The sequence below is a fragment of the Pelodiscus sinensis genome, chromosome 4 (assembly GCF_052426305.1).
Source record: "Pelodiscus sinensis isolate ZL-2025 chromosome 4, ASM5242630v1, whole genome shotgun sequence".
NCBI classification, from domain to species: domain Eukaryota; kingdom Metazoa; phylum Chordata; order Testudines; family Trionychidae; genus Pelodiscus; species Pelodiscus sinensis.
The window spans coordinates 112,978,930-112,993,427 of record NC_143055.1 but is presented as its reverse complement, the minus strand read 5'-3'; the positions used below and the strand labels follow the sequence as shown (position 1 = coordinate 112,993,427).

Below are 14,498 nucleotides of genomic sequence, written 5' to 3'. Positions count from 1 at the left end.
ATATGCTTTGCTGCACGGCCTAAAACTCACTGGTGTCCCTTGGAGCCACAGTGCCAAGAATGCCTTATTGGAGAAATAGTGTAACTTTTGTTCCTGAGGCCTGCACCATGCAGTGTGCAACAGGAACACAGGATCAGGTCCAATATCTGTATTTGGTGTGGATTATATATTGTGAATTTGCAGAGAGAAGAGAGGCTCTTAATAGAGATATAAACTTTTATTATAAGATTAGCATTATCTTGACAAATCATGACAGTTTCTGCACAAATCTTGCATAATCGCTGATATTAATCTCCCACACTCACATTACACAGATCTTTCAAGCTGCTCTGTAAAGAAAGTGTTACAAAACATCTACTTTACATATACATGAAAACTTGGGCATAGATTCTTTTTTTCCATTTGGACTTCTCAGCAGCCTGGAAGCTGAACTGGGTATAATGTTTGATATAAACGCTTAACCTTCACATTTTAGATGGCCTCGCCTTTTGAAAGAATAGACATTGTGATACTTCTGCTCAACCACACTCCCCGGAGTCACTCAGATGATCCAGCACAAAGACTGATTAAGCCGGGATTTAAAAATGGTGGCGCCCGGCTTATGCAAATGAAGCCTGGGAAATTCAAATCCCGGGCTTCATTTGCAAGTGCGGTATGCCTACATTACCCTCCTAGTTCGAACTAGGAGGGTAGTGTAGACATACCCTTTGATATTATCTTCAAGTGCCTCATCCAGCATATATTTACTACCAGGTGAAGTACTTAGTATGCGAATAAACCCAAAGAAGTCAATGGACACACTTGTGGTAATTATAGTTTTGCATACTAGTATTTGAAAGATCAAGCCCCAAGTTTGCAATCTACTGCTTAGGATACAAGACAATTTACAGTATTAACACATTCCTTCCAACATGGGAAGAAAACATTTCTATATACAAGAAATACATAATTAGTCACACACCTCCTGATTTTTACAATTCCTTATTCATTCTTGAAAGTTTCCCTGCTTTAACATATGTAGAAATAATAAATACTTATGTAGACATCAAGAAAACCCAAGGCATTTAACATATAGAAATTATGAGCTAATCTGAGAACAATTAACACAAGTGCCCTGGATGTCTGTAGGAAGCAACAGCTGATCCATATATCTGCTGTAGAACTGCAACTTCAGAGGACAGATCCCTTATACTGTGCTGCTTCACATCTGAAATGATAATAAAAATCTCAAGATGATCATCCCTATTAAGATTAGTCAACATCGACCATTAGCATACAAACAAAGTTGTTGTTATGGTGCCAAAATCAAAACCATTGAAATTACAGCTGGAATGTTTATTCTCAATTGCTTACTTTTGTAGGGACTGACAGTATTTGTTCTCCAAGAGCAATATTTGATCAAAGGCCTCACCTGAGAATAAGGACTTGCTTCCTATTATAAAATATTAATTGACTAGAAGAGTTATCCAGCGTTGCTCAAGTCTTTAACTCAAATACATTTTGTTTTTCTTCATTCAAATGATTGTTCAATAGTGGGGATGGGTTTGAGGAGTTCAGTATGCAGGCTGCCCTGGGGAGAGAGGACAACCCTAAACTTCTCTGGCCACAGTGGATTGGGGCCAGGTGAGAGTTGCCTGTCCATGGCCACTGCAGCTGCAGTGGGAACAGCCAAGGGTGCATTTTCCCCCAGCTGGGGGACATTCAGACACAAAGACAGATAAACTCTCTGAAATATATGGTAGATAGCTGTCTCTTTCTCCATCCCTCCCTCCTGCTGCATCAATGGAGTTATAGCTGTCCCAGTTCCCATCTCTGGTCCTTTGCTGCCCCTCAGCATAATTCTATAGCATATTCTATAGCATAATTCCCTCTTATCAGACCCCTCCCTTTCTATTGTATAATAAACATTTGAATTCCATGCACGTCTCATTGTTCTGGCACAACCAAAACCTTGCTTTATGTTAGGATAAGAGGAAGCTGCATACCAAGTTTGGTGGTCCTAGCTTTTACCCGTTAGGAGTTCTTGAACAAACCGACTCACAGAAGGACAGACAGACAGAGAGGCTCACATTTCTAAAATATACAGTAACATTTCAACTGTGTGATAATTTCTTTCACAAATTTGCATATTTGACGACAAGACAGATTTGGGGTAAAAAATTTGCTCCTTTACCTCATTTGCCTATATCAGGAGCACACTGGTGAAATCAAGCTGAGTACCATGCTGAGCCCCAGCCTCCAAGAGCACAGTGTTCAAATTTTCCATTATGCCCATACAAATAACCGATTCTATGAATTGTTGAGGATCTGCTTCTGCTACCCTAATGGAAGGCAATGTGAGTTTTGCTACTTCAGTGCAAACAGGATAGACCATTCTGTATATTTCTCATTTGTTGTTTCTTTCCCTTAACTCACTCTGGGCCTGAGATGTTCTGAGCACCAACTCCCACTGGCTTCAAGAGGAGGAGAGAACTCTTCTTCCTCTCAAGATGAACTTTGCAGGACTACGGTTTCTTCCCCAGAAATGGTCCCACATTAATATATTGTTCACCTGTTGGTACTGTAATTAATATATTGTTCACCTGTTGGTACTGTCGGCTTTCTTTTTGCCGACTAGAAATAGAAACCGCTTCTTATGTGTGAAAGGTTTATGCATTTTGAGCTATGTACTAAATGTATTTAGTATTTCCAATTCTGCTTAAAGTTTCATTTTGTCTCCTTCTGTCTGCTTGCTGTCCATATCTTCCTGGAAGCTTTGGTGCCTTTTTTGGGTACTTATTGCCTGGTAGTCTATGTATCTTATATTCTCCAGAATTGTATATTGACCTGTTAGGAAGTATATTTTTAAATTTTGTTTGAGGTTAGCTATCTGTACCAATGCTGCTAATTCCCAGCTATCCTAATATTGTACATCATTGATTGGCTGCTAGCCTAGCTCCCCAGAAATGGCTGCATTTCAGTGCTCCGGATTGTTTGAGTCCTATTCCTGCAATCAGATTCATGCAGTTAGACCTCTGCACACATTCAGAGCACCAGTGAGTCACACACGTGGATCTGACTATAGGATCATGGTGGTTCTTATAAAGATCTGTATAGTGAAAAGGACTGTATGAATCTATAACATGCTTGCATTATACACATGAATTATAGAATGAAAATCTAACTTTATGTGGTAAGACTGTCCAAGCCCTATGTACACTACAAAAGCCACATATATGCCTGTAAAAATATTAATTTTACTTAGCACCTTCATTAAGTAACTGTAGTTCATTACTGCTTCCTGTGGAAGCTGCTGTAACTTTGATAAGACAGGAGAGCCTTAAATGACATGACATATTTATTGAACTGTTCCTCCCACCCCCCGCAAACTCCTAGTGTTTTTTCCCTGAACAACCAATAGCTGTTTATTTGCACATCTTTGCTATTTTCCCCCACCTCTTGAATGCTTAATGCTTACAGCCCATAAGTAAATGGAAATAGCTTTGCATATTCAGGTCCTTATATCTTCCCCATACCGATTCAAAAGTCTGCATTCGGGAGAGAAGTATGCAGAGGTATTAGAAACCAACAGCAAAACAATGAGTTGTCCTCTGGCACCTTAGAGCCACAGCAGGGAACTTTTCTGGGTCGGGGGCCGCTGACCTACAGAAAAATCAATCAGGGGCCACACACAAGTGAAAAGCAAAGAAAGAAGCCCCTGAATGAGAAGGAAAAAAGGAACTCCTCACATTCCCCTCACACACCAGAGCCTGGGGTGGGGACCAGATTTTGTACGCTCCAGCTCTGTGGGTGGCTGGCAGAGGGCTGGAGCACCAGCACAAGTTCCCAATGTGGGGGGCTCTCTGAGTCTCAGAGGCCAGATCCAGGCAAGTGTGGGGCCACGTCCAGCCCCCAGGCTTGAGGTTCCGCACCCCTTCCTTAGAGACTAACAAAAATATATATAGTATCATGAGCTTTTGTGGGTAACACCCACTTCATCAGATGAGCTGGAGTGGAAATGACAGAAACCAAATTATGCCTGACAGAGGGAAAAATACTTGTCCATTGTAGGACCATTATAAAGCCAGTTTCCACTGCCTCTAAGAACTGCATTTTTACATCAAAGGTTAAGAGTGGGACACTTCCAGCCCACTTAATTAGCCTCATTAGCACCAGTCCTATAATTGATAGGTACAGGTTGAAACTCTGTAATCTGGAGTTCCCTGGCCTGGCATCGTTGGGTGACCCCGTGAGAGCACTCATGGGGATAAGCCCTTGGGCTGGGGAGAGGAGCATTGCCGAACTAGAAGGCCAAGATGGAGCCCCAGGAGCAGCAGAGTGCCAGGAGGAATGTAGAGCCCCCAGTCCCTGGGGGGTGGGGTGGAACAAAGCTTCCTGTCATGGTGGAGGGCAGCAGCAAAGCCGCATGGGGGGGAAGTGCGGAGCCGCGGGGCAGTAACTGATCCCCTAGGTGGCGGCAGAGCCACTGGGGACCAAGAGGCGGCCCCGGTCACCAGCGGGAGCACAGAGCCCCAGGTGGCAGCGAAGCCACTGAAGAGAGTGGAGCTCTGGTTGTCAGTGGAGTCTCCAGCCGCTGTGGGGAGAGCAGAGTCCTGGCAGGGAAATGGAGCCCTGAGTGGCTGGCTGCTAAGCCATGGGGAGGGGGGAAGTAGAGCTCCCTTTCCCAGTGCTGTGAGGAAAGCAGTGTCCTGGGTGGCAGTGTAGCTTCCAAGGGAAAAGATGAACCCTGGGGTGGGAGGTCCAGGGAAAGTGGCTGCTCCCGCACCACAGCAATGACCTCCCCTAGTCCGACAAAGTCACTGGTTCGGGATCAGTTAGGTCCCGAAGGTGCCAGACCAGTGAGATACAACTGGTATTTTCCCCCTCTGTTATAAATAACTTGGTTTCTGTTATTTCCTCTCCAGCTCACCAGATAACGTGGATTTTACCCACAAAACCCCATGATCCTATATATTTTGTGAGTCTTTAAGGTGCCACAGGACTACTTGTTGTTTTTAAAAATAAAGACTGACATGGCTACCCCCCTGAGACTTGTCAACAACAGAACAGCTCATTAAAACTGTGCTGTTGTGGAAGGGGGTGGTGCCATTTGGGCAAGTTTGGACAAACAAAAAGAAAAGTGTGACAGCAGCCATTTTGGGGGAGGCGCCACAAAGAAGGATTTAAGACAAGATCTAGATGTCTCGCAAGGTAAGAAATTCTCCAGTCCAAGATTTGTCTGTCCCAAAACAAAGGAATGGCCACAAAGGAGTGTAACTCCCGCTCCAGTAAACAAACTATGGAGGTGGTTGGAGAACCACCATTCACTAAGGCTGATCTGAAGGTCCTACTGCAAGAAATCAAAAAGATGAACTAAGGAAATGAGAGAAGAGTTCCATGCTTATTTAAAAAAATGAAATTATAATAGCAGGCATGTATAATTTTAATTAAGGGCTCCTTCAAAATAAACTCCCAATCAATGGCAAGCTTCTTTTTATTTTTAATTTTTAAGGGACTTCAGAAGGTTTAAGGAAGGGGATATTATTCTAGGGGATTTTAACAAAGTGCTTAATTCTACTTTAGATCAATCATATGTACAAAGAGGCATTTGCGAATAGCAAGTGCAAATTTGTTCAAATAATGAGAAAATGAGGACCTGGGTAGATGTCTAATGGTAAAAGGAAACCTGGGTCTTATTTCAGAATTTATACAATTTTTGTTTCCTGAAACATGGCTAATTTGGTCAAAAATCCTAAACGAGGAATTATGACTTGGTCTGATCCTGTCCTTTGCATATGTTAATGTAAAAGATTAGTACTCAGTGGAAAAACAAAAGGCCTAATAGTACAACAGAGCATTGTTAAGATCAGTAAGTGTTTTAGGGATATTGGAAAGGCAGTAATGTGAGGGTATAGCATCAAACTCTAAAAGATGAGAACTCTTGAAGATAGGAGTTTGGTTAAAGAACTTTCTGTTTGGAAAAGTAAACATAATTCTACAGGATCTAAAAAAAAAGCATATAAGAAAATACATGAGAAAAGAGTGACGATTAATCTGTTAGAAAGAGGAAAAGCTGAGCAGACACATATTAAACAACAATAATATGAAAAGGGCACTAAAGCTGATAGGGTTTAGCCAGAAATTTAACAAAGTAACAGGATAAATCAGCTGTCCCTCTGATAAAAAGGGAGATTAGTTACTGGCATCAAAGATCTCGGAAACATCTGCTAACTTTTTTCATACTTGGTTCACTTCAGAACATCTAAATCCTGAACTTATAAGTAGATAGCTGAGACGTATGACAATGTCTCAGAGGACAATGGGGCAGTTCTTGATAGGCAAATTTCTGCAGAGGAAGTTGAAGTTGCAATTAAGAATTTAAAATCCAATAAAGCTGCAGGTCCCAATGGGTTTTCTGGGGAGTATTAAGGAGTTCTAAAGTAATTGTTGGTCCTTATTTTAACTAAACTGTTTAATAGTTTAATAAATATCGCAGGGAATGACATTCCAGATTCATGGAAAGAGGCATAACTGAAGAAGAAAGACATCTTACCAAGTTTGCATCATACAGACCTGTTTTTTTAAACTAATGTGGATGTTAAAACATATGCCCAGGTGATAGCAAATAGATTGAGTGGCATCTTGTACAAATATGTGCATCGTGACCAATTAGGTTTGTTGTTGACACGCATCTGTCGGATAATAGCAGAAGAACTCTGAATTGTCTCTACAATATTTAGCCTAGCCATTCTTCCTCTACACTGCTTTCTTTGGACTCAGAGAACCTTTGACTGGCTGGAGTGGGAGTATCTCTGGATAGATGTTTTTTAAGTTTCCTTTTGGAAATCAGTTTTATATGGGCATATTGCTCCTATATACTCATCCTCCCAAATCAGCTTTGATTAATGGCCATCAATCCCCACCTTTTAATTTTAGAACTACAAAACAGGGTTGCCTGTTACCTCCCATGTTGTTTGCTTTGGCAACAGAGCCATTTGCAATAAATGTTTAGAAACAGCCCCTTGGTGAATGATTTAGATGATGGCATAGAGAGTATGCTTATAAAGTTTGCAGATGATATCAAGATGGGAGGAGTATCAAGAAAGCAGCATAGAGGAAGAATGGCTAGGCTGAATATTGTCCAAATGCTTTGGATGATTGGGTTATAATTCAAAATGATCTGGACAAACAGGAGAAATGGTCTGAGGTAAATAAAGCATTTTTCCCTGCTACTCTATGCTGATTAGGTCCCATCTGGAGTATTGTGTACAGTTCTGGGCACCACAAATTAGAGAAGGTCCAGAGAAGAACAACAAAATGATTAAACATCTAGAAAAAATCACCTAAGAAGGAAAATTGAAAGAATTGTGTTTGTTTAGTTTGGAAAAGAGAAGATTGAGAGGGGACAGGATAACAGCTTTCAAGTACCTAAAAGGCTGTTAACAAGGACAAGGGAGAAAAATTATTCTCCTTAAACTCTCATGATAGGACAAGAAGCAATGGGCTTAAATTGCAGCAAGGGAGGTTTAGGTTGGACATTAGGAAAAACTTCCTAATAATCATTTATTCCTAAACACTGGAATAAATTAGCTAGGGAGGCTGTGAAATCTCCATTATTGGAAATATTTAAGAGCAGGCTAGACAGACATCTGTAAGGGATGATCTAGACAATGTTTGGTCCTGCCATGGTAGTCTCTCAGGCTTCGTCTACATTACATGTTTTGTCAGAAGAGGCAATGCAAAATGAAGTGCTGATTAACATTTTGTCACACTTCATTTGCATAATCTATTCCGATCCATTTTTGTGCAAGAGGATTTTGTGCAAAAACATGCAGTGTGGGCATGTCCGTTTTGCACAAAAAACCTTTTTGTTCAAGATCCTTATACTTCTTCTGGAGAGGTTTTTGCACAAAATGGACATGTTCACACTGCATGTTTTTGCGCAAAACTCTCTTGTGCAAAACCGGATTGGACTAGATTATGCAAATGAAGCACAACAAAATGCTAATCAGCGCTTCATTTGCGTTGCCTCTTCCGACAAAATACGTGGTGCAGACATAGCCTCAAGGTCTCTTCCAGTTCTAGTGTTCTATAAATCTATGAAAAGTATCAAAATACTTTCTGGCATTAATCAAGGGTGGACTAGTGGGGCGGGAGAAAGCTTGGGGAAAGAGGCAAGGTGGCTGCAGAGCAGCTGTGGGCCAGGAGCACAGCCCTGAAGGAGTACACAGAGCTCCACAGCCACTGGACTGCACTTCCGACCTCCACTGCTGGCTGTGAGAATCTGCAGCCACTCTACTTCATCCCCAAGTCCCCCCTCCCTAGTCTTCATTGGGTCAGGCCCCTTTCCTGCCAGTAGCTGTGGGGCTACGCTCCTGGTGGGCTCCACTATCACTCTGCTTCTTCCCCCAAGTGTCCCTCCTGTTCCCACTACTCCCCTGCCCTCCCTGAACTTGAGCCCCACAAATGAGTTATTTGCAGGGCTCCAGAAGCTGTTACAGGGTGGGGGAGGAGTTGCTGAGTGCAGGTCCTGTTTTTTTCCTGTGAGTGCTTCAGCTTGGGAGCGCCCACCAGGATGCTGGACCACAGATGCTGCTGAATAATGGAAGTCCAGACTATAGAAGTCCAACCTGTAGTAGCCGGTAGAATTATTTCAGCACAATGCAGGGTTGTCTCTTATTTTACTAGAAACTTACCACGTGGCAACAGTCGCAGTCCATAGAGAAATCTGGACTTTTGGGGTACATGAGCAGCAAAATAGCAGGCCAGAGCAATGGAGTAAAATTCTAATCTTGCTTTTACCATGTGGAAAAAAAATCAACTCATTTGTGATTCTAGTTCATGAAAGTTAAAGCAAAATGGCTTTAAGGTTCTTACTGACAAGTCATTAGTTTTTTCTGCTTATGGTTCTTTGCTTTTTGTTTTAGCTGAATTGAGCGATGCTAATGATAACTGATATTAATGAAAGTTTCAGAAAACAGAATGAAAGAGTAAACATACATGTTTATTGCCCAGATGCGAAGATTCGTCATGTTGGTGAGTTCTATACTTTCCCTCAGAGGAGTGCTCACCTAACAAAGAGAAGGTACATTTTGATCAATTAGGCCTAGAAACATAATTAGAGACAAGTGCAGCAAGAATACATCAGTCTGCTTTGCTGAGCTACCCTGGTTTCTTTGTCAGAACTATATTACATGCAACATTCTCCATTCCATTCCATACTGTGGATCTCCACTTGGATAGTCTGTCTTCTCTGTAGCTTCACTTCAGAAAAACAGGGATGGACTTAAGTATGCATTTAAGGGTTTCCTGAATTGTGGCCTAAGTGCTCATAAGTTCCATAAAGGTCTGTTTTTCCAGTATATCCTATTTCTCTATGCTATTTCCATTAATGTCAATGGGAGTTCTATGCATGCAGGTGGAACAGATTATTGGGGTCAAGGTCTGAGTGGGGCTAAAAGGGAACTAAACTTTTAAATATGGTGAGCTCCATGTAAGCAAAAACTGGTGTTATGAAACACAAATATTAACTGAGTGCCTTTCTGTCCACTTCTCAAAGAGAATTTCTTACCAATACAAGAGTCAATTAAGAGACACATGAAGTTAAAATACAATGAAGTTTGAAACATTTCAGTAAAAATGTACATTTATCATGGTTACATATGGTATAAACATGTCAGACAATAAAAACCAGAGGAGCAATGAATCCACTACATTCTATTTAACTGAAAACTAAATTGTGGCTAATTTTAAATGAATAACTGATGTTCTCAAATGACCTTAAATGAGCAGCAATATATACCCTACAATAGAGTGCATCTCCAGAGCTCAGTGGAAAAAGACCTTGGCATCTGCTGGAATTCTGTTAGAACTGGTTGAAAAATCCAAAAGTATTTTTTAATTAAATTTATTTTCCTTTCAAATTGTTTCAAATTGAAACTTTTTTTGATTTGGACTTTTTTTTTAAAGTCCAAAATGTCTATCAAAAACAATACAAATGTAACAAAATGGTTATCAGCAAATGTTCGTTTAATCCTCCCTCCCAGCTGTAGTTAAAAAAAAAACCCCACAGCCCCAAAAAACAATACCGGGAACCATTTCAATAGCTTTTTACTGTACAGATTTCTGGGGTAAGGGGCAAGGGAAGGAGAAAAGGGAAATATTATAAGGGAAAAAAGGTCCAGTGTCTTTTTTGTAAAAAAAAAAAAAAAAAAAAAAAAAAAAAGAGTACTTCAACTCTATCAAAAATGTTTGTGGCAATTTTTATGTTTAGAAAAATGCCAAAAATATCAACCGACACTAGATGCAGTACAGTTTTGTCCCAACCAACTCTACTGATTTTCGAGGACCGTGGCTTGTGTCTTTATTGTTCATAATAGTCTCTGCCCCCACTCCATCTTTTCTTTTTGGCCTGCATCTTTTAACTTTGCTCCACTTTTGGTCATCCATACAACAATGAAGAAATAGGATTGGGAGAAAATAGGGGTGAGGGGTGTTTGGTGCGGGGGGATGCAGAGAGAGGATCATAAAAAATATAACTGGCCGAAAAACATGGGAAAAGGGAGGAATTCCACAAAAGATTCTGCTCAAGAGGTGGTTTTTTTGTTTTTTGTTTTGGTAGAATTTCAAATTTGTCAAGATTTTCTGATCAGCTCTTCTGCCAAAGGTATTCTCCCTATAGCCGCCACCCACTAAACTAGGAAGATTTTATAAAAGAATCATAATGCCTCCACTAAAACATGACAGTTCTAATGCCCTGATCCAAAGCTGTTCATGTCAGTGGAAAAGCTTTCCTTGATGTGAATAATCTTTGGATCAGGCCCTAAAATTATGTGTTGTTTCTTAGCGCTACCAATGACAGCTTCAGAAATCTGAGTGTCCAGACTCACCCTGGCCAAGAACAAGGGAGTAGTGAATTTGTTTTCTTTCAGGTCCTGACTACACTGGACTGCATTAGTCTCTCCCAAGAGGGTAGAGACATTTACACCAGGAACCTTACTGATATATAATCTATCTAGAGAGTCCAGCGTGATGGGCTGATCCACTCAGAAATGACTATGTATCCATGTCCTCTTTGCAAGATCAACAAGCAGCCACTAAGAATTTGATCTGACAATGCAATGATGCCTATGCTTTTTTTAATGGGTTGCCTGTGTTAACATATCACCTGACAGGGAGTTTCATGGGCAGAGTATACTATAACAATGCCTGCTCCATCTTTGCTCACCTATTCGCATTACGTATCCTTCATAAACACAGTATTAGAGTCTATATCTATTGCTCCAAACCAACAATTTAGTAAGGAAGCTGGAATGCAATAGAACTTCAGAATAGAAAAGGGAACACAGGAAATCTTTGCACAAAAGAAACTAAGGCAAATAATGGAGTGTTTCAGAAATAAGATTGGATTATGCCAAAGCTGGGGAACCTTTTTGGGGTTGGGGGCCGCTGACCCACAGAAAAATCAGTTGGGGCTGCACAAAAGTGAGAAGCAAAAGAAAAATCTCACCTCACTGACATGACCCCCAACTGAGAAGCAGAAAGACACTCCTCAACTTCCCCTTGCACACCAGAACCTAGGGTGGCCTGGGCTAGTAGAGTTTGTAGGCTCCCCCTAAGTTCTGCTGTGGGGCCCAAAACGAGGGGTTCATTGTGTGGGCAGAGGCTGCTGGGAAGAGGACTTGGCGTGTGTGGTCTGGGAAGGAAGAAGGCTGCAGGAGTGGGCTGGAGGTTGTTGGGTCTCATGAGTGGTAGGATGCAAGGGGGCTGAATTGGAGGTAGGCTGCAGATGCAGGCTGGGGGTGAGGGATCTGGCAGAGTGCCCCAGGGATGAATATGGTTCCGTGTCCTCCTCCGCTCCCAGGCACTACCCCCTCCTGTACCTTTTGGCCATGATTACAGCCACTCAATCAGAGTGGTGGGGGAAAAGCCTGCAGGCAGTGCTTTGTTCCATTGTCGTTTCCCCAGCCAGGGGAGAGGATGTGGTACTGTGCTGAGTCGCATCCTAGGCAGAGCCCATGGGTTAGGTGCAGCCCCGGGCTTGCCTGACTCCAGCCTGCAAGGCTTGGGGCTCCCCAATGAAAGGAGAAGGGGAGCCCTGAGCCTTAGGGGCAGATCCATGGATTATGCCTTGAAGAAGCTGTAGAGAATTTTAGCATATACATGGAGTGCCTAGACAAGCCTATACATGGGATAATAGCAAACAGGAAAAAGGGCAGTATTACAATCAATTGTTGGATCCAAGATGTTTGCTCTGCTGAATATCTTGAGACACCAGAAAAAGCAGATGAAACCATTTGAATGTTCAGATTTAAGTGTGAAGAATTTAATCTTTTTATTAATCTAAAAGAAGTCTAAACTGAAAGATACTGTTTCTAAAACTATAGAAAAACGAAGTCTTGACCTTGGTATTTGATTTTATAGCAAGTCTAAAGATTTGGCTTCCATGTGCATGTTTAATCTTTTGTTAGAACTGCTGAGATTTCAATTTACATGCAGAATTATTTAGTATTAAACTGCACAGCATGTTACTAAGTGTGGCGTATGGGGGAAAGTTGTCTCGGCAAAAACTTTTGGATATTGTGAATCATTTTGAAAGTACTAGCAATGCAAAAATATCGATGCTCCTAAGCAGTCTAGATAGACTAAAGGACTATTGTTCAGTGAAAAGACACTAGACACAAATCACATCAAAATAGCAAGCCTTCAAAATTTTAGACTGAACAGACTAGCACCATTAACTCATTTTGCGACTGTAAGTATAGGTGTAGCATGCTTGTGATAAGATTTAATTATAACTATTATTTTAATGAGAACTTTATAGTATTTATTGATCATTTTAAAAATCCAACTTAAATAAAAATGTGATTTAAATTAAAAAAACTTTTTAATTTTTTTTAAAATATTGATTTTTATCCACCCTGATTGTCAGAGGGTTGTGAGAAGCCAACTGCACCTAAGTCATGCAGTGCTACAATAGCTGAAAGAAATGATACACAGATTAAGAAAGATGTCTTAGATACCAGGGTAGGATAATGGAATTACACAGATACAAGTACAAATATTTTATTTGACAGCTAACCATAAACCCTTACTTAAAATCTTAAGATCCTATTTTGTTGCATCCTCCCTCTCTTGTATTAGTTGTTACACTCATTTGTTGAGTTTTGTCTTCAAATGGATTATAAACTTCTCAGAGCAAGGATCCTATTATAAGTAGAGGGCCTATCATAATGGACCCCTGGCCTTGGTTTGTGCTTCTAAGCTTTGCTATAATACAAAAGAAAAAACACTAATATAAAAACTAGGAAAGCTTCACCAGCAGCTACTGTAATTCAGCACTGTTTTTTTATATGGTCAGCATCTTATTATGGCACTTATTTAAAATGGCTTTTGCAGTTTAGCAATTCAGATAATCTATCAAAGTCATCAAGGGAAATTCAGGCACCAGGCTATAATCTGAAATGCAGCTTCCTTCCTTTTGCATCAAATTGTCATCTTTAATCAGAATGGAGATAGAGGAGATAAAGAGCAGAACTTGGTTATCATGTGAAGGTAAATACAATTATTCATTCAGTATTTGCTAATTGCCAAAACGATTCCGCAATCTAAAGTGATAGTGTCAAGTTGGGAAGTCTTTTTTCAGTAATAGCACAGATGAAAACTTAATTGTTGATATTGAATAAAATCATTAAGCTGCAACAAGCCAAGAGTCTACATCTATTACACTGGCTGTACTAGGAAGTGCACAGTACTCAATAAATTGGTGGCATGAAGGGAAAATATTTTATATGGTGAAGAAGCTTTGTTTAATGGAACTTTCACTTGACTTGGGGAATGTATGGCCTATGTAACCCCGCAAACATGTTAGTTAGTTCTTATAAGTTGTTGTCATACATGGAGCATCCTGACATCAAGAGAACCGATCAGTTCAGGAGTATTAACTCTGACACTGTTAGGTTTCTGTCTCAGTAGGGTTAAGGTCAGGATCATGTGTCATTGGTTGAGCGCATTATCTCTCTTTGCGTTTTGAATTAGACATTTCGCTGTTCTATATTTATTCACATATTTGATCTTCATAATGGAGTTGTTAGGGTTCTAATTTGATTCAATATGCTAATGCCCCTGTGACCGATAAAATAATATCCTGGACAAAAAATATGGAATTAAGTTAAACCTTATAGAACTAAGTATTTTGGGAGTCCATTGTATTAAAAAGGCAAGCATGCATGTACTATTGTGGTATTATTGTACAGAATTTCTTCAGGAAGAAGACAGGATTAATGCAGTCTCTGGGAAGGATTAGGGACTTCAAACACATTTTTGGGACACTCATGTGATGTGGATTATCTAGGAAACATCCAGTAAATGCAAATGACCCACCTAGGTTTCCATTCTTTTGAAGCTTTGCCTTAAGCAGAAAGTCATTGTCACATTAATCATGCTTTTGCAAAGGCCCCAAGCTGGCTGCATGAGTGACTCTCAGACGCTTGTTCTGAGCAAAGGATGTATGAACTTGC

The 14,498-nt window shown here is 40.6% G+C and overlaps 1 protein-coding gene across 9 annotated transcripts in view; it reads right to left on the bottom strand.

Annotated features, from left to right (window-relative positions):
* Positions 1–202: 202 nt before the first annotated feature.
* The window catches only part of EMCN (endomucin), a 94,947-nt gene continuing 80,651 nt past the window's right edge, over positions 203–14,498 (bottom strand). For 8 of the 9 annotated variants that reach the window (XR_012904053.2, XR_012904052.2, XR_001368135.4 and 5 more), the window contains 3 exons: positions 8,980–9,050; positions 1,412–1,570; positions 203–1,207 (listed from right to left, as the gene is read on the bottom strand). Coding sequence is in view for 1 of the 9 variants with exons in the window: in XM_075929663.2 (XP_075785778.2) it covers positions 1,202–1,207; positions 8,980–9,050 (77 nt within the window). In the remaining 8 variants the exon portion in view is untranslated. The remainder of the gene's footprint in view (positions 1,208–1,411; positions 1,571–8,979; positions 9,051–14,498) is intronic. The other variant, XM_075929663.2, reaches the window with a different exon arrangement.